Raw genomic sequence first — 21,382 nt, 5'->3', positions numbered from 1 at the left:
GTATTAAAATTAGTTAAAGTGAAATGGCTTTTGCAATTTTTTTCCCCCAGCATTGCATTTCCAGCTGCAAACAACATTTCAGAGGGGCAGCAATGTATTGCTTCCCTGTTAGGTGCTGCCTCTGCACTATCAGACAGTAACTGTAGTAACCCTATGCACAAGTGACAGTGACAAAGCTCTGATTAGTTATGTTGTAATTATCATGCCATGCTATAGAAATAATCACTTTGATAGGTACTTTAACTGTTCCAAATGGGAAGAAAATACAGTTAATATGATGTTCCCTTTAAGCCTTTAATTTATAAGCCTTGCCTTTCAGATATCTGAGGCTGCAGCTAAGAAAACCTGAAATTCTCATTCAGGAAGAAAACAATAGAAGAAATGTATACTGTATTTTCTTCAAAACAAGTACAAGAACAGTGAAGAGCTTTGTAGAGGAGTTTTCATTTGCATTATTGAGAGCATGATACATATATAGGAAAAATTAAATTTATACAAGCTACAGAATCCACAGCTACCTCTGCAACATATTAAAATATATGAAGAACATATGTTGCATCACAACAGAGGTTTTAGATGAACCTTGGAAGCCTCTGTCTTAAATAGGTAGTTAATAAATTCACCTGGTCTTAGAGAAACTGAAGGTCACCTAGCCTCTACCTTTCTCTGTGTCCTAATCTGAATGTCTAAACATAGCCCTCATGAAGAAGTACTGTATCAGAGCTCCTGCCACAGCTCTGATCAGATCTCGAATGAGTTTTCTGCCACTTTTGGTAACTGCAGTCTCAACAGAAAAGTTCAATTCAGTCTGAAAGTGTCCAGAGAGCAGCAACAAGGATAGTTGCATGTTCTAGAGATAACTGAGAGTAAAAAATAAAGAGCTCTGAAGTTCTGAGGAAATATGTAACAAAAATCCTTACATATGTGAAGCACTGCTGAAGGAAAAAACTCTCATTCTTGTGTATGTACAGGGAAAAAAGTTTTATAAATAGCAGCAAAATAAAAGTATATTAGACATGAAAAGAATTTTTTTTTGGTAGGGAAGATAATTAAACAGCGCAACACATTTAGGAGATGTGCAGTACCTTCAAATATAATAGATTTTAAAATGTAAACTTGCCAACAATTGCTTAGTGGTAGTCTTTCCATTGTTCTGTTGCTCTAAAGACTTAAGACAAGATTTGTGGAGTGAATTAATATATTTTGTTAGATCAAGTGATACAGCTGGAAGATAGACAGAAGCTTTCAGGCACATCATCCTTCTTAGGATCTAAAGAAAAATTTGATCTCAAGAGCTTATGTGTCTTAAAGTCTGTGTATTTTTTTCCAGTTGTTTTAGCTAGTTTAATGACTATAAGAGAGTGCCTCAACTCTGGCAGATTCCATTTTAGATTTGGGCAACCTCTTGAGGACCTTTTTAGCTTAATTTTTAAAATATTCTCTGATCTGTTTAATCCATCTAAATTAAGCATGTGCTGAATCCTGACAGATTAAGGAGACTTTGAATCTTCATCTGTATTTGCATGATGGATGAATAATTGTTTGTAGGGAAGACCCTTTGATGTACAAGGAATTGTACTCTTGTCTTACAAGAAGTATTTTGGTGTTTCTGGAAAATTCTGTGCATCGGTCTTTAAATGGGCGAATGAATTAAAAAATCTAAATCATTAAAAACTTTTGCTTGCTACAGTCTTGCAGGATTTGTCTCCCAGCATTATTTAAAAAATTACTTTTGGGATACTTTCTCAGACTTAATTATGGCAGTTTTAATTTAGCATCTTATGAATTTAGTGTAGTGATTTTAAAGGACTGATTTGCCTCATTTCTAAAAGTCTTTAAATTTGAAAAAGGGAAGCATAAAATATGCAAAACAAGCTTTAAAAGCAAATTTTATACATTGCCTGCTACGTGCTGCTTTTGATCATCACCAAAAATGTAACACATTAAATAAAGGAAAAAATTACTTTTATTAACTTACTTCAAATCACTGTCACACAGAAAATTATTACAGATTCTCTGCAGATGCAATAGATATATTAAATCCAGCAAAATATTTTATTAAATTATATTTGTCTTAGTACAGTTTACAAGATTCTGTGTTGTAGCAATTTGATTTAAGCATCACGCTATCATAAGAAAAGAGATAAACTTTTACAAATATAGATGTATATTGACATAGACTAGAGCCAGTGGCTTGAAAGAGAAATGCAGAAAGTTGTGTGACTTGTTAGTGAAGATTAACTAGCAGAAAAGTAAGATGCTCTATATATTGCATTATTTCCCTTGCTGCAGTCTGTACAAAGTTTTTCTTTGTGTATCAAGAATCTGTCTACATATACTCTGTTTCCACTCTAAAAGAAAACACATGATCCTTGCACTGAACTACATGTTCAAATATTCTGTGTTAAACAAGGGACACAAACATTTCCTTAGTTCAGCAAAGTCAAATGTTTTCCCCTTAAAGCATTTCCCAAGTCATTTCCATCTCACTAACTTGTCTTTCCAAATTCAGTTTGCCTTGCAGTGTGGAAGAATCATCACATGCGGACAGTTACCAACTATTTCATAGTGAATCTTTCTCTGGCTGACATTCTGGTCACAATTACTTGTCTTCCAGCAACTTTGGTTGTGGACATCACAGAAACGTGGTTCTTTGGGCAGACCCTCTGTAAAGTCATTCCCTACTTACAGGTATTATTTTTCCGTGTTTGTGTACACATTACCCATGTTATGAAAACCACAAATAACAACAGCATCTTCCTAATACTGTTAATCCGATGAAGTCTATATGTGATCCTGAGTAGATATCTCAGAGTATATGCTGAGGCCTAAAAGAATGTTCCACTTGGGAATATGATTGTGCTTAATAAAGACTGGTTTTGATCCGTCTGCTTGTTGGACTTCATCAGTACACTTTTTGGGACATTTGTCTGATGCTCTTTTTGTGATATTTTTTAATAATTCTGAAGGGATGTAAAGCAATAAAAATGTCTGTAAATGGAAATAAAGTCATTAATATTCTCTGTGTGTGGATCTAAACAGCTACACAAGTGTCCAGGAGAGAGAATATAACTTCTGAAGGCAGTCTGGGCTTTTTTTGTGTGTTTACTGATTTTGTGTTCTTCAGAAATAGTCAAGTTCACTGGGAACAGTCAGGTTCACTGGGAGTTGATCAGATTGTCTGCCTTAAGCAATAATTGCCACTACTCATTTACCTGTGGACTTAACTAGTTTTGAAATCATTTGCATCAAAATGATTGAAAAATACCTTTTCTAGGAATAGGTGTTTGGATAAACTGACTGGGCAAACTGGAATGACAAGTGCTTGGCTTTGTAGTCATTCATCAGAATGTATGCAGATCATCAGCTCTGTGCCTCCAGCACAATTCATATATTCAGAAGATACATCTATGGCCAAAGAGCCACATTGTCAAGGGCAACTGTTCTCCAGCAGCTATGTCCTCTACTCGATACAAATAAAATCACAACTTTTTTTATTTTTTCAAAACCTCCATTCTAGTGAAAGGAAATCTGAAGAGTGAGTGAAATGATCACCTAGCATACAGATTGAAAGAATAAAACTGAAGTGATAGGTTATTTCCTACACTGAATAAAAGGTAAAATGTCTTAGTCTAACTTAAGCTGATTGTTGCCAGGGACTTTTTCATGAGATCCTGAGTTCCATTGTTCTCATGAAAAATAAAAAGCAAAATGGTGGCACTGGTATGCAAATATAACATAGAAACCAAAAACCAACTTTTTCTACAAAGAAAAAAAGATATAATTCGCTGTCTAATGTTTGAAAAGCTTTTTTTTTCAGATAAAGTTTTGTAAATTCCCAGTTGATTAAATTTACTATTTCAAAATTTGATTTTGCTAAACCTTTTCTATATAGTTAGCATCTTAATGTGTGAATTGTCATGTGCATTCTAATAGGAGTACGGCAGATGAGAATATCTGTTGTAACTCTGTAAGATGTGATTTTTAAAAGAGTCTTTTTTTCTGGGAGTCTATTCAACAATTACAGATAAAGAACTAACTGTTGAAAATATAAATAATTTTGAAAACTCTGGGGGAAAAGTTGTTGTACTTTTCTACAATTGTAATTTTTGAAACTCTGGGAAAAAATTCTCTACATTTATATTTACATAATATCTCCTTTTCTTTAGACAGTTTCAGTCTCTGTGTCTGTCCTAACACTCAGCTGCATTGCTTTGGATCGATGGTATGCAATTTGTCACCCTTTGATGTTTAAAAGCACAGCCAAGCGAGCAAGGAACAGCATTATAATTATCTGGATTGTGTCCTGCATCATAATGATTCCTCAGGCTATTGTTATGGAGTGCAGCAGTGTGTTCCCAGGATTAGCCAATAAAACCACCTTGTTCACAGTGTGTGATGAGCACTGGGGAGGTGAGTCTGTCATTGACCATGCAAGCTGAATTTGTACTGCTATAAAGTAATAAAAATATCAGGAGATGTTAGTATGAAGTTGTATGAACATAACACAAAATGTTCTTAATTATGTAAGATTTCCTGGAACTATCATTTTTCGAATTCTGTGAAATTTCTGTGAATTTCTTTTATGTTGCTGAGACTTAAAGTACGTTTTAAATCAAGTTTAAATGAATGAGGCTGACTTGTGTCTTGACCATGTTAATGCTTCCCAGAGGATTGAAATGATCCCACCCTTAAATGCTTATGCTTATATAATTCTGTGACTGATGGACACTGCAGGTTTACAAATACTTCAGTATTTAGCCTTAAGAAGTAACTATGCAAGAACATATTTTCTGTTTACCTGATATTTTGCTAATTGCTGGTATTTGACAAGTCTTTATAGATGTCTATAGATTTGTTCAATGCAAATTGCATGTCATTGCAGAATTTACAGAGCTGTCATCAATATGGGGTAGTGAGTTCGTCTAAAATTTGAAATTTGTCATGGACAAAGTAATTTAAATAGCTTTGTGAATGCAGTCAGTTACAATTTATTCTGTACAAGAAGTGTAACCTTGCCCTTTCAGATTAACTTTGAATCTAACATGTCTTGTGTCTGAATGCAGCTGTGAGAAACTGTAAGGATTGCCAGGGAGTAGCTACTTCTATTTTGTCTTCATTCACAGCAAGGGGTGTGAATCACCCACCAAACGGTTGAGGCTCAACTCTGGTGGGCCTTGGCAGAGCTCCAACCCTAACAGAGTGCATGAGTTACATGCTGTGACTCTGACACTGGATATAATGACCATCAGTAATACCATTATTCACACACAGGAAAATAAAGCCAAGTTTGCCAAAACATATTACTAAAAGGTGCCTGTTTAATAGTGTTGAGGCTGACTAAAACACAATCAGATTCTCTCCCAGAGCTGTCCCTGTAGAAGAAGATTCCAGTCCAGTGAAAAATTATGATAAAATACAACTGGATCACCTGTACTTAATTATCATGATAAATTTGTTTAAGCAGCTTAAACTGCTGAGGGCTGTTCCATGTGTTCTTCTGGAAGTTCCTTTCCTTCTAAAGGCTTTCACAGAGCCACCAGAGCATTAATGAGAAGACAGTGGGTATCACATTCCCTGTTCTTTATCTCCTGCTTCTGGGATCAGGCAGGGGACAGAGGCAGCCACTAGAGCTCACTGGCACTCATTGCTGACAAAGATGTGCTGAAAATTTGTAGGTTAGAGGAAGCCTCTGTTAAGCTGTGAGTATTGTACTTGCTGTTTCATTGGAGAGGGCAAATCTGCTCTTTACTTCTTGTGTTCTTTCTTCATCTGTGAACAATTTTGTATCCCTATCTGCTGCAGGACACTGCAGTAATTGTATGACTGTTTTCTTTCACAACATTCATTCCAAGTGCAGCTCTTGTCCACTTGTTTTGGTGCAGAACTAATTATTCATGCTTTCATCCATTCAGTGTTCACTCTGCAGCAAAGATTCATTTAATCTCAAGGAAATTATGTGGATAATTAATTAGGAAGGCAAGAGAGCATTTCATCAGGGAATGTAATCTCTAAATTTCCAGATCCATATTGGCCGCTCTTTGATTCCCAATGGGAAAGTGTTGGTTTTGATCTACAAAGTCTGCAGTAGTCTTAGACCTATTTTAAAGAGTGCCTTTTGTTCACTTGTGCTGTAATAGTTGCAGCCCACAGACATGCCCTGAGCTGAAGCACCCACTATACAAACCCCCCCCCAAAAGAAACCCCAACCCAAACTCCAAGGTACTTGCAAGGCTCTGCTCCTATTGAGTCCATTTGTCTCATTTGTCTAAACTTAAATCTATTTGTCTTCAGGTTATGATGTGAATCTTCACTTGGGTATTTACAGAGATAGAGAGGGTTATAACAAAGGCAAGTCCTCATGTATAGAATTAAGTTCTTTTTGTGTGGGGCTTCAGAAGGGAAGTGCAAACACTCCAATTTTTAAAAATTATTATTTATACTTAGCATGAAAAAATAATTTTATTTTAAAAATATGTTAAAGTTTTCTGAAATGGGAAGCTTTTCACTCCACTGAAATATAACAATACTATGTTTATCTTGCTGCCTTTTAAATGTTCTAATGGCAATGCACCATCATTGCTAGTTATTCTGCTGGTGCATTTCAGATATCCTTAAAAAACAACTCCATGTTCTAATAATAGCCTATCAGAGTAACATGAGAGAAGCATCTTTACATGCATTAAGTTACAAGTGCATTTCTCAAAACTGTGGAATTGATTAGTAAATGTTAACCATATTTTATCAATGAGGATAAAACATCTCTGTGTATATATATACACACACACCCATCCCTTTCAGACTATAGAGAATAGAGTGTCATTAAAAAATAGTTTCCATTTTGTTGAAAGTGTCTAAGGAATCTGAGTTAGGCCAAAGCATAGAATATGCAGCTTTTCTACTGAAAAATAGGGCTCGACATTTCAAAGACTCCAAAAAGAACAAAAGAACGTGTTTACAAGGCAGTGGTTTGAAAAGACTGGTGAGCCTTAAAGCCAGAAGAAGAAATAAAGAGCTAATATTTTTAAAAGAAAATAGTTGCATTTTTGTTGGATTTTGTTTTGCCTTTTTTGACTATGCAAATATAGAGGGTCAAAGAAATAGCCAACTAGGAGGATGTTGAAGGAGAAAGAATTCATGCTGCTACAAATAACCTGCATTTACAAAGAGAAAGTGGAGATGTAGATGTTGCACACACTCAAGACACCCTGAGAAAGTGCTTTAGCAGAGTTAATTTACAGAAAAGGGTTTTATTTGGGTGTTTATTGCTTTGTTTATAACTGCATATAATTAATGCTGTCTAAAATTAGAGTACATCTGATAAAATCTTAGCAGAACATCAGGTGCACCATATGTTCCAAGGATGTTAAATTGTGAATGTTCAAGGTTGGGAGTGCAAAAAAGGGATGCATAATGAAACTTTCCAAAGTGTTCCGGAAGTCTCTTGTAATTCTGGGACCCCAGGGCCACTGAAACATGAGCTGCTGTGGAGGACTAACTGGAAGCTGTGTCCAGGAAGATGTCAGAGATGCCAAAGCAGGAGACAACACTGTACCCTACACAGACTTAGTACCAGCTGCTGAAGACCATACAAGTCTGATGAGTGTCTGGAGGGAAGCTCTGATCAGCACTGTGACACTTGGGCTCCTTAATGGTGAACAAATAGTCGCCACCCTGACTAATAAGATTTCAAGCATGCTGTTGGAGAGCTGCCAGTGACTGCAAATGGAGCAATAGCTCAGCCTAAAACAGGGCTCAATTTCTTTATAATTGCTTCTGGCATTCTTGAATGTAAAATTCATTGCCAATTCTAGGCTGAGGGTTTTTCATCTTGAGTACTGTCTAATAACAATATTTTATTTGGGAATGCAGAAGGACCCAACATGTGACCTATGCAGGCTCACTTCAGGAGCCAGAGTTGGCCACAGTTCTATAATAGTCTGTAATTGCTGTGTGCTGAATTTGAAGATGAAGTGCCAAAATAAAAGAAATGTATATTAAAATGAGTTCACCATGTGTCCAAGTCACTAAGTACATTTTCTTAGAGCTGCTCAAAAAGAGAGTGTTAGCCAAAGTGCATTAGCCAGGCCCTTTGCAAATGATAAAAAGAATATGGAGATAATCCTTTCCCAAACTACATGGCTGAATGGAAACAAAGGGAAGATTTTTTTTGTTCAATTTCTTCTTAGACTACTCATACAATGGTACAAAACCACATTGTCTTAATTCTGGGAAACAAAGAGCTGGAAATTGCAGTGCTACAAGCTTTATACATACTCTTTATCAAAGTGTTGATAATTTAATGAAAAACTCATGGGATATTTTAAGGCAGAAAGAAGTTAGAATATTTCTAATATTAAAATTATGCTTCTTGTTATTGTGAGTTGATAACTCATGCACAATATATTTGGGTTCAAGATATAATTTTAATATTAGCTCACTGTAAGTACTCTGACATAGGAACATAGTTTGGAAAGCCCTGCATTCTGTGGTTGATTTTCCTCTGCTATGGGCACTCACGTCCTAACATCCCTAACTATTAAGCTTTATTCTAAAAATATACACTTATATAAGTTGGTTAGTTCTCTCTTTTCGGTAGCATAGCAGCCAGAGATGTGAGAGTCATTTTTTTATTAAAGAGGTGGTTACTCCAGCTAAGAAACCCCACCCTGTCCTGAAATGACCATAGAAGGCAAAAACACTTTTCTCCTCTTCTGCTTGGCAGTAAGAGGTTCAGCCATCCCAGTCAGGCAGAAGCACAGACTGATTGATGTTTGCATTCAAGGAGCCTGGAACTCACTGGGTAAATGATTGGTATCCCAAGCCAGCCCTTCCTCCTTGCTGCTGTGATTGTCAAACAGCTTTAAAGCTTTTCTTTGGCTTGAGAAGCTAAACAGAGTCATGCTTCTTAGGGAAAATTTCTGCAAAGGGCTTTGCCCTGGGTGGAGGAGGGACAGGTTTCCTTTGATGTTTAGCAGCTGGCACTTTCCAGGTGGCTAAACTTCAAAGGCAAGCGTTAGGATCTTCCTCCAACCTGGTCCTCAGTTCTTTGTAGATAGCTAGACTCATTTAATGTTTCACTTTACTTGGAATGCTAAATTGGAAGTCATAAACTCCAGATGGCCTTTTAAATATGTACCGTCCTTCTACCTGAGAGGGGCCTGGCTGCCGGCAGAGCGCTGATGAGGCAGGTGGCAGAAAGAATGCATTTTCAATTCTGACCTCCTGTGATCCCAGTAAGTCACGTTACTCCAGTTTCTCCTTAATCTCTCCACCTGTGAAGCATGAATGTCAGTATTTCCCTGGCTAGCAATACAGCTGTGAGGTTGCATTTCTGGAATGCAAAAGCAACTTTGAGATCATCAATCAACATATAATCTCAGGTAAATGCCAATTATAAAAAACCTGCCCCAAATGGTCTGGCTCCCTCAGGGACATTGACCAGAGTTAGTAGCTGCAGCTGTAGTTAGGAGTTGGTAAGCTGGTTTGCTACAGGATCTTAGAGCAAGTAAGAAGTCAAATATTACCCATCTGAATTTTTAAACTCTGATCCAAGCTATCAAATGTCAGTGGCAACCTCTCTATTACCTTTGCTGGGAATGAACATTGGCTGGATTTTGCTGTGGCAAGTTTCTATCTCCCTGATACTGAAGTTTTTCTGGCTGGTGAACTAGCTGGCACTTTCGGGTCCAATGAGAATTGTGAGATTACTCAAGTCTGCATTTGAGAGTGAGCCTGGAATTAAAATGATGGTGTTCTCCTCCCTGCTATGAGAGTTACTAGCCAGGTCTTTGTATCTCCTTGTCTGATCAAACTCTCAGAGATTCTCCTGGCAGGCAGAGGGACCTCTTCTTTGTTAGGGTCCACAGTCTCGGTCACTTAACAGGCAGAATAATTTTCATGCACCAAAGTTTTGATTTCATGCAACTCTATTTTCTTCTTCTTTTTTTTTTTTTTATTTAATTAAAACAACAATCAATACAGAATTTCACTTCCAGATCTTATCATCCTGAAACATTTTGAAATTCTGGAAATTAACATAAACTTTCCTTCTTTACTCTAGCCAAGATACATTTATTAGGATTACTGTGAAATTTAACTTCTCATGGGGTGCAGTATCTCTTCTGCATTGAGTATTGTTACTCTCCATAATGAACTTTTCCGAGGCCATCCATAGATGTTTGGTTGTTATTAATAGCAACAACTGATAATAGCAAACTACATTTAATATTACAAAAGAGAAGGCAAGTTTTCAGGCACTGCACATTCTGGTATAAACTACTAATGGAGCTTACGATCCAACATTTTTAAAGCTCAGTACACTCACAGCACTTGTAGGATGTTTGTCTCTAAACAAATATCATTCATAAGTAGTCTTTTGAAAAGAGATATGTGGGAAACTAGAACACAATGGTACCAAACTCATTATTGTTGAAGCTGAATCAAAAACCATCTTGGCGTTTTCCTAGGTTTTAAGCACTTGAAAGTATTAATTCTATTTTTTAAATGTAGTCATAACAATTAATCACTGAGTCTTAATCACATATATTCTGCCACCAGAGAGTGATATCTGAAATTACTGTCTCTCCTCCCGTCAGTGTCCTGTGTGCTGTAGTTTGCATTTGCACTCTTTGTAGGTGGGAGACTGTTCCGTTTACTCAGGGATACACAGTAACCTTTGCAGAATTAACTTGACAGTTACACAACCTGTTAAGTATGTCAACAATGAAGTAGGTTGGATAATTAGTTACCTATTTTTAGATAACAAAATTTTTCATTTTTAGATAACATTCCATTTTTAGATAAAATTAATTCCTCCCTGTTTTAACAAAAAGTAAAACTTCTTAAGGCTTCATACATAAAGTAATTATATTATAAGAAATCAATAATGGGATATAGAAGATCCTTGAGATAAAAGCATGTTTCTAATAGAATGTATCAAGACGTGATTTAAAAAGCTATCTTGACCATAATATTATTGGTTACATCTTCCATCCTATTATGTTGAAAAATATGTGATTATCTATATGAATAATTTTTCTTAGGGTGATTTTGCAATGTATTTATATTAAATGCACCTTTCCTATTTTAATTCTCTTTCCAGCTGAGGTTTACCCTAAAATGTATCACACATGCTTTTTTCTGGTGACATACATGGCACCACTGTGTCTTATGGTGTTGGCTTATTTGCAAATATTCCGAAAGCTGTGGTGTCGCCAGGTAAGTCACTCAGCACTGGCTCTGTTTCCTTGCTCTTGCAACTTTGTGCAGATTTCCATGTACACCCTCTTTCTTCATAAACTCCATGTTGTCACTTAGGACTTGGATTTTTACATCTATGCTGGTTTATAGCCACCTTGGATAGGCATTGGGATGTATTGAAAAATGAAGGCAGTCAGAACGTAAACCCCTTGCTGGTGTCTTTCTCTTAAAAAGAAAGAAAAAAAGGCAACAGAAAAATTGATTATAGGTAGAAGAAAGATCTCCCCCACTGTATCTGAACTGCTTGCCAAAATGCCTTAGGTGACCTTATTTATACTGCTAAAATCTCCTGTAGGAGTCAAAATTTAAGACTGACCTTCTCCTTTTGTTAGTTTTAATTTTTTTTACTTAGGTGGATAAGAGGTCCAATCTGAACAAAAGTTAAACTAGAAGGTCCAATGATCAGAACTGGGAGACTGGAATTCCCTGATGTGAAGCTGGCTTTTATCAGTAATTTTTAATGTGAATTTATGACAAATAATTGACAAAATTTCTAATGTGAACATCTGTTTTTTCAAGTTTCAAATTAAAAAATACAGGAAAGAAAACAGGAATACAAAACAAAACAAACAAACAAACCCACCAAGCAGGCAAACAGACAAAAACCATTTGAATTTATGTGGGAAAAAAAGATGCAATTTTTTTCAGGAATCTTGAAAAATCATTTTGTGGGTGTGAACTGTAATCTGTCATGCACCAGTCTATGGTGATCTCTGCTGTCTTCTGCTCTGTCCAGGATTTATCTATAGCTGTAGTGCACCACCAGCTGCTGTACCATTCTGTAAAGGACAGTAAACTCATCTTGCTAGGGAAATGAGACAAGATATTCCCTCTCAAGTGGCTCTAACAATGGTTCATATTTCCATCAATTTATGGGCATGAATCATTTCTCTGTCACCAGTATGTCTGATACCATGCAAATTTGAGGCTGTCCTGGGTGGGGGATAATATCTGCCCCATCAGGAGTATGCTTCATGCAGTTCAAATTAATCCATCAGAGAAATAAGAAGTTAGACTTTAGATTTCTAAATATATGTATGATAAAATTAAAAATCAAATCGTATACTGGCAGAATATATCTCTTGCAAGTTACTCATATACAGGAAATACCAAATGCACTTTAACGCATTTTGTTATCATCCATAAGTCATAACAGCAATTATTGTCACTTCTAATCAGATTAGGTTAAGACAGAATTGCTGTTTATTGTGCTTGTCAGCTTTAAATTATTATTTTTGCTTTTAATTTCTTAGATTGATAAGACTGAATAACAAGATAGCTCGGAGATAAAATTTGACCTTTACAGTTTGAGGGGACTTTTCACCAGAACAAAGGATTTCTTGTTTAGTTTTGTAGTTAAGTTCAGTCTAACATAGCTCTAATATGCTCTGCCTTGCTTAATCTATCCTGTAACACCCAATGACTTAATCACCATGTTCCTTCTTAACCTTCTCTTCTATACCTTCTTTACAATCTACCTACCCTCTTAAGCTCTTAATTAACTAAGTTAATGCAAAGCAGTTTTTCTTAACCTGCACATAGCTTGAAAATACTGGCTCAGATTCAGAGCAGAAGTTCAATGACTGAAAACCAACCTCTTTTTTTTTTGGGTTCTCCCTGCTTCCCTCCCGAGTTGTTTTAGCTGGTTTATTTGTTCTTCACGATGTTTCTTCTCCCTATTCATCTTGTGTGCTGACAAGGTTAGGATGATCCTTTATTTTTCAGTGGCAAAAAGAGAAATTCTACTACAGGCTTAGTGCTATCAGTGGTGCCAAATTATAGATGTGTCTCTACCTGGCATAGATGACAGCACTACGTATAAGAGGCTGCCATAAGTGGAATTAAAACCTCTGCACATCTATTATCAACTCTGACTTGGCTGCAGGCATCAGGCACTTTTCTAAGTGCAGCAGGTGTGCAGTAATCAGTCGTTGCACAAATAAGTGCAGTGCTCTAAGTGTATTCTTTGGTAAAATTTCAATTAAAAAATGATGCTGTTTATCAGAACTTCAGTTAAATGTGATGCTATTCAGTGATGCTATTGCAAGGTACAATGAGCCTTTCAGTTGTACGTGATAGAAAAACACAACAAACAGGAGATGCTTTCTAAGCTGTACATATTTTCTAAAGGTTCTTTTAAAATATGTAATGTGCTGTGCATGCAAATTTTCAGATGAAAAATAGAAAATAGATTTATAAGTTATTGGTACTGTACTTTATTTAATAGCTCTTAAAATTTCTGATTATGTATTTCAAGCAGATCTTTGAGTTAATGATTCACCTTTATAAAGACAAGAACAATCATGCAAAAATACTAGAAATTCTGAGTAGTTTATTTTAATTGTTAGCAAGGAAGTAGTGATTTAGAAGTCTGTGTTCTCATGTGGATTTAAAGTAGATTAAAAACAACTCCTGAACAAATGGAACTGAATGGACTTATGAGGAAACTGTTGATACACAATTTGTATCATCAAGTTCCAAGTATGCTTCAATTTACAGATGTCCAAATTCATTGACTCTAAAGCCCACTTGTATTAATAATTAGGAACTCTATCCATTTTCATTTTGGTTGTTGAAATATACCCTTCCAATCTTTGCAAGTTGATACTTCATTTGAGAGATTTTCTTTGGTTATAAACCCCTTGATAACTATCTGAGGGGATAGAGAAAAGGTGCATAAGGAAGTAACTCTAAATTTTAGTACTTGTTTGGACACAGTTAATAGGCTTTTCCTAAAACATTTTAATTATAAATTTGCTTCAAAATTATCTCCTATGACTGATTCATTACTGAAAAGCAAATATATGCATTATGTTCCTATGTGTATACTTGTGTATAGTTGTACATACATAATGATAGAATCACAGAAACATTTATCTTTAAAAACACTCTTAAGATCATTGAATCCAACCACAGACCTTACATTCCCCAGTTCACTAAACCATGTCCCTAAGTGCCACATCTACTTATCTTTTAAATACCTCCTGGAATGGTGACTCAACCACTTACCTGGGCAGCCTGTTCCAAGACCTGACAACCTTTTCTGTGAAGAAATTTTTTCCTTATATCCAATCTAAACCTCCCCTGGCACAACTTGAGACCATTTCCTCTCATTCTATCGCTTCTATGCTACACCCCACAGCTAGGTAGGGTAATCCCTTGCTGTAGGACAGACATGCAGTTATGAAGCTGATTGCTGATTTCAGCTGAATGAGTGGGAACCCACAATAAAAGTGCAAGGGACTGATTTTCTTTAAGTCCATAGATAAATTAGTAAAAATTAATGTTATAACTTAGCCCAAATTTTGCTTTATTGATTTCCTGCTTGTTAAAAGGCAAAATGTTTTTGCCTTTGCCAAAATGTTACAATAGTTGTAAATCAGGTTTGATGGTGCATGTAAATGCTGAACTAAAGGCTTGTCTGTGCAAGGAAGGTGTTCACACACAAAATAATCCCCCAACAAATAAATAAATAGACCAATACCAAGAACAAAAAAACTAACAAGCCAAACCCACAAAACCCCACCAGACCCCCAACACAGTAGTTTTCTAGAAAAATTCTGAATGTGCATGCTTTTTAGTTTACTTCTATTTTTCTGAAGTAAATATCAATGATTTCATAATTTTCTGGTCATTGTGTGGATAAGCCCTATTAAAAAAAAAATGTTACAATAGACAATGTGAACTTTCCCGATTCTTTTGAACATGAAATATTTAACATGAGATTAGTCATCCCGCACACAATTGTACTACACATAAATAAAACTGTATTTCTAGCCAAAGGTTTTTCACACTCTATGACACTGAAAACATTATAAATGTAATTACAATACAGTTCTCTGAGAAAGTCCTTGCCATCTGCAGTCTTTCACATTTGGCTGCAGGCAGGAAGTAATTTAGAGGAACTGAAGTAAAATTATTTTACTTGGCTTGTCTTATGTGAGGGCACAGAAAACAAAAACCAAATTTTTTTTTTAATAGTGTGGTGCTACATATACTCATTGCAACATGTCTTTGACTAATCTAATTCTTCCTGTTTCTTGGCACTTTTCCATTATTTCCCTCCATTCTGAAGAACTTTGCAGAGAGATCCACACTTGAGCCATGATTTCTTTAGCTACTTCACTGTCATCTAAGTTGCATATATGGAAGTTTTATGGCACTTAAAGCTATGCAGGCTTTAAATCCTTGTTTTCCAACACTGAAAAATTGTTCAGTATCTTCTATTAGCAGCATCTTAATGGGAAAAACTACTCTGCTATACACCAAAACATTTAATGTAGAACTTTATAGCAACATAATTTCAGCAATGAGGTTGGTAATTTTAATAGTCTGAAGACACAAGCAAAGCAAGGTATGGGGGAAATAAAGAAAATTTGAAGATGTCAGTTGATATCTCTGTATAAAACACAATTTTTTATGGAGTCCCTCTAGTGTGTCTGAAACTCAGTTTGTTTCTTACAGCTATATAAATTAATTTAATTTAAAAATCCATTTTATCATGGTGAGCTTACATTGCACATGTCAATGTGTCTGTTTTTCTTGTAATATCTGCATACAAAATCAGTTTTTAAAAATGTTTTTCAAAATGCCCCTTATTTTGTCTTCCTTAGATCCCAGGAACTTCTTCTGTTGTTCAGAAGAAATGGAAGCCTCAGCAGCCCTCAGCACAGCCCCGAGGGCTGGGACAATCAACAAAGTCAAAGATTAGTGCTGTGGCAGCTGAAATAAAACAGATTCGTGCAAGAAGGAAAACAGCACGTATGCTAATGGTTGTCCTTCTGGTCTTTGCACTTTGCTATCTACCAATTAGCATCCTCAATGTCTTGAAAAGGTAAAGTTTATCCCAAAATGTAAACACTTGGTAAAGCTTTCTGTCTAAAAATAATCCTCTGTTACAAGATTCCTTTTATTCTTACAGATACTTTTGAAGGATAATATTAGTTATTGCATGATAAAGTGGAAAATAAGCATACAATTGCAAGGAAATATTATATATAACCTTTCATTAGTATTTAAACTAAAGGCCAGATTGTGGAACTCTTATTAGCAAGATCTTCCTCATGAAAATGATCTAGCCTATCTCCTCATTAAACCTTGTCATTTACTTGGGATTACAGCTTGTTTGTTATAAATGCACCCATGGCAGTGCAGTCACCTAAAGCAGCAGCTGAAGGTTAGCAGCAGGGTGTAGTGCTGTGCCTTTGCTCTGAGGACTGTGAAATGCTGGGTTCAAACCTTAGCCCCTCATGTACAATTTTGAGACCTTAAGCTAACCCTTCAGTTGGTCCTATGAAGCTATATTTTCTTTTTTTATCCTTTTCTCTCTGTTCATTTGGTAGATAATTTTGTACACTCTTGGTTTTTGTACAGTGCCTGACAGACTGAGGCTTTGGCAAAATTATGCCTCATGAGCCCTCTGGAATACCAACAAATAATGGCATAGAGTAGAAGATTTCAATATCCTTAAAAAAGTAGCAAGCATGTTATTGGCGTGTTTTTAATTGGAATGTTATTAGAACATTTTCATTTTTAAGGGATAGCTTCAAGGTTTAAATACATCCCACTCAATTCTGGCCCTTTTCTGACGCCTAATTCAAATACTTTTCAGTCCCAAGTCCCTTCATAGGAAATGGAGAGGGAAAACTCTTCCCAGAAGATGGTTCAGGCCCCCTACAATCTAAAACAGAGGAAATACACAGGCTGCCTCAGCAACAGTAGCAGAGTAGGCCCAGAGTTAGATTTTCTCTTAAATGGCAGAAGTAATGCATAAGCAGTCTGGGAAATGCAGGTTTCCTTGAAGAACAGAAACTATGATAATAGTCTCAGGTTTGGGGCCGGTTCAATGTCTTTACAATTCCAGAGAGAATTGGAGAGTGGGCCAAGAGCCAGGAACTTCAGTGACATGAGTACATCAAAAGCAATTTTTCCCATCTTTTCTTGGCTTATCTGACACCAGATGACTTTGGTTACTTGGCAGAAAAATTGTGCATCTTCACCATAGCAAAGTCCCTGCTGTGCTAAACCACCAGGACAGGAGGCTGAGGGTTGGGGAGAAGATTTCATTCTCTGAAGGAAGAGAGTAATCAGCTTTTCTGTGGTACTGCAAATAGGTAATCAGAGATAAAATAAGGCTAGGGGTTATAAAATCTTTTTAAATGAATTCTAATTTTGCCGTTTTTCAGGTTTGCTTTTCTCTCTCTGTAGGGTTTTGGGGATGTTTAATCATGCTGATGACAGAGAAACCGTATATGCCTGGTTCACATTCTCACACTGGCTTGTATATGCAAACAGTGCAGCCAATCCTATTATTTATAACTTCCTCAGTGGTAAGTTACAATTACCTAGAATTCAAGTTTAATGTATAATTTGAATGTAATGAGCCATAGCAAAGATTAATGACTGTATAACATCAGCTCAGCTCCTCCAGTGGGAGCTAGATCTTCTTCCTAGAAGAAGTTGCCTGAAGTATCCCATTACCTCCAGGCTATCTACCTTTAAGTAACCTAGACAGGGCCAGGGCTTGAGTCCAAATGCTCGAGTGTGACTGTCCATGATATTAATGTGGTAGAGAAGTTCCTGGTGAGACTTTGATCTGAAATAATTAGTATTCCTCTGAACACTCCTGGCTCTGTCAGGTAGCACAATCCAGTGGCTGTCCCCAGCTGGCATGTTATATGCAGGTATTTGTGTTTGGAGGCTGCGAGTCTTTACTTGCATGACCAGACTGTGCCAATTTCAAAGAACCAGCCAGGATGCTGTTCACTTACTAGTATAGGTTTGTTTTAGTTTGTATTTGTGTCCTTTGGCTTGGAGAGCAGAATCTGGACCTGAACTGGTAGTATTGCAGCTAAATACAGGGAGGCAAAACTCTAATGATCACCAATCACTACATATTGGCCCATTGTGTAATACTGAGAAAGATCTGAGCAATTTCCTCTGAGCCCCAAAAGCATGGTACTGTCAAACATTTTGAATACTCTTTTAAAATATATTAATGATGAACTAAAAACTAGCCATGCTCTCTCATTTCATATGCCAAGTATGGATTTAATAATTTAAGCCTATGTTTGCTCAGTTATTTTTAATTTGTTATATATATAATTAATCAACAGACTATCTATGACATGATTTCAGTAATCATTCTAGTTTGCCCATTCTGTCTAGCCAAGAATAATTCAGCCTTCACACCACACCTATCATATCTTCTTAGAAAGGTTCTCTTTTTTTTTCTCCAAGGTGATTAAACTGTGATTTCCTACTTCTGCATTAGAAGGGAATCTGGTTGGGTTGCATTAATTTTGCTTTAGATAACTCCTTTATATCCTAATCTATAAAATTTGATGAAATGCAGTTCATGGTACAATTTTTTCATGAGTCATTTTTGTGTTTGACAGGGAAATTTAGAGAAGAATTTAAAGCAGCATTTTCCTGTTGCATCTTTGGCATCCGCAGCCGCCACGACGAACGGTTCACCAGAGGTCATGCCAGTACAGAGAGTCGGAAATCCTTGACCACCCAGATCAGCAACTTTGATAACGTTTCAAAACTTTCAGAACATGTTGTATTGACCAACATAAACACAATTCCATCAAACGGTACTGCATCTATTACCCACTGTTAGTATACTGGTCCCTCTGCCTTTTGATCCCATGGAAGTAAATTCTAATTTTGCATACAACAATACTGGGATCTGAGCACAAAGAGAGAAGGGTGTTTAAAATTAAGAACTGACTGTAAGAGAAGTAAATTAAAATAAATATTTTATAGAATATGCCATAACTTTGATTATATATTGCTGAAAGAAAATTTAAAAATGTTTATTTTAAAAGTTGTGTTGCAGATGGGCAGGGAGTAAAGCAATTATATTTTATACAAATATTTACTTTGGATCCCTATTTCTTTTGGACTCCTAAGTAAATAAAGAACAAGTACCTGAAAATATGAAAATAATATTCCCTATCATTGGAATGAGTTTATAAACAGCTATATTCTACTCTGATCTAATTATCTGAAGTTTTGGCATATTTTATAACAAATATGTTAATCAAAATGGGGTGTACCGATTAAACTACCTGAATGTCCTTTACTATTTCAAATTATCTGCTTGGCATGCATTCTGGTGTGAGTTAGGCTGATCAAATGAGAAATCCACAATTCTTTCTTTTCCAACATTTTCTGTTCTTTTTCCTGTTGGGTAGGTTATTGCATGTGTTCAGTAACAGCTGGAAAGCCACCTTTCACTTACTGTGGAAGGAGTGGAGTTTTTCACCTGAATTCAGTATTGCCGTTCCTCAGTGTACAGTGCAAGCAAAGTTACAACTATGAAACCCATAGGACAGTGTTCCTGTAAACTGTTTTACACTTTGTTTTTTGTTTACCATCATTCTCTTCTCTTTGTCCTCTGCTTATGGCAGAGGACTTATACTAGATGGTCTTTAAATGTCCCTTCCAACCCAAACTATCAATTCCATGACTGACTTGTACACAGGAAACTGTGACACTCTGCTGGTCACAGAAGCATCTGGATAAGGAGTCATAGGACAATATACTAAATACTGAATATTAATAAGTAGTAGAACACATGAAAATTTTGAAAAGTAAAAAAAATCAAGATTTATGCATCAGAAATGCCCTTAGTCTTCCATCAAGAAGCTTTCACTTAAAATTTTCAAATGCAATTTGAAACATTTTTCTGGAAGACCATTTTGTTAATAGATTAGCACCTGCATAATGTCCAGAGAGAGATAATCAGAGAGTCAGTCAGTTACCCAATACAATGATCTTAAAATCTTCATTTTATCTACAGATATCCCAGCTATGCTCAGCCCCTTGAAATCAGCAGAACTGCATCTCCACATACCAGGGATGAATGTGACTTCAAATATAGACGAAGCCATGAGGGTTTCTGCAGAACACACTGCCAAAACAGAGAATGCAGAGTGGGATAAATTTGTCCCTAGCATAGCTAAACTTACCTCGATGGAGTTACAGCAAGGATGACTTTGGCTCAATACACTACAACCCTCAGAGAGTGGCAAATGCATTTACCTGTGGCACAGACTACAACTGGACAAAGGGATTCCTTCAAAATAACAGCCTATCCTATTTCTTCTCAGTCTTACAGAAACCTACTTACCTCAGTATGAGCTCCAGAACAAGTCTTTACAAGTATTTTTAAAGACTGGATTGTATCATACTTTGTAAATATTGTGGATATTTATTTTTATATATTTTAGATGCTGTGAAATGTTCTAAAATGTATCATATAAAGACATTTAAGTATTTGAAAGAAGTCTCAAACATCATTTATTTATATCTTCTTTCTATAAATGATTGACTTATGTACGAGTAATGCTTACTTATGCACTAGTGATATTCTGGCATTGCCTTGCACTTCTTTTTCTGCAAATCCACTTGCAGTAAGTTCTATGTTCTATATTATGGAACTTTCACTTCATATTGATTTGGGGGAAGTCCACATTATTTTTCTAAGTACAGATATGCTTCTAAGATGTGAATCCAAAGTGCTGAAAGTCAGACATTTTCATAAGATTACACTAAACAAACCTTTTTGCTTCAGATTTGAGTGCCTAAAAAGTAACAATTTAAATAAAACTTATGTGATGCTCTAAGGTGCTATAGGCTCAAAATTCCTCCTCAGGCCAATAGGAATAACAAGTGTCAGCACCCCTGAAGGACAGGACATTTTAACTTTGGTAGCTCACTTTAATCCGTAATGTCTGTAAGTGTTGCTCCAGAAGATCTCTGAAAATCATTAAAATAGAAAACATTAGTTGTCTTTCTTGTTTTCATGACTCTTCTGTCAACTGCCATGTAATACTAAGGATACAATCAATTAACAAATTTATATCTCCATTTATGGGATAATCTCTCTGGCCTGGGGCTTCCTACTATGTATTATATTTTTCTTCTTAAAGGATGAAAATGGTGCATCACTGGAGGCTTAATCTTCTAGAGGAATGTGGTCTGCTGGTTAGGAAAAGGCTAATCTGTTAGAACCTGAGATAAAATTTCCCTGTGGCACTATTCTTGCATTTCAGTCCAGATTTTTCAAAAGAAAGGGTGAGAGGAGAGGGAGGACATTTTTTCATTAAAA

At 36.2% G+C, this 21,382-nt stretch overlaps 1 protein-coding gene across 1 annotated transcript in view; it reads left to right on the top strand.

Annotated features, from left to right (window-relative positions):
• The window catches only part of HCRTR2 (hypocretin receptor 2), a 32,531-nt gene extending 11,149 nt beyond the window's left edge, over positions 1-21,382 (top strand). The window contains exons 2-8 of the mRNA XM_085057414.1: positions 2,513-2,691; positions 4,170-4,413; positions 11,105-11,220; positions 15,876-16,096; positions 17,470-17,591; positions 18,660-18,860; positions 20,072-21,382. Of these exons, the coding sequence (XP_084913540.1) occupies positions 2,513-2,691; positions 4,170-4,413; positions 11,105-11,220; positions 15,876-16,096; positions 17,470-17,591; positions 18,660-18,860; positions 20,072-20,265 (1,277 nt within the window). The 3' untranslated portion in view covers positions 20,266-21,382. The remainder of the gene's footprint in view (positions 1-2,512; positions 2,692-4,169; positions 4,414-11,104; positions 11,221-15,875; positions 16,097-17,469; positions 17,592-18,659; positions 18,861-20,071) is intronic.

The sequence above is a fragment of the Lichenostomus cassidix genome, chromosome 3, assembly GCF_008360975.1.
Source record: "Lichenostomus cassidix isolate B80296 chromosome 3, HeHo_3.0, whole genome shotgun sequence".
NCBI classification, from domain to species: domain Eukaryota; kingdom Metazoa; phylum Chordata; class Aves; order Passeriformes; family Meliphagidae; genus Lichenostomus; species Lichenostomus cassidix.
The sequence above is the reverse complement of the archived record's forward strand: the minus strand, read 5'-3'. Positions and strand labels throughout refer to the sequence as shown.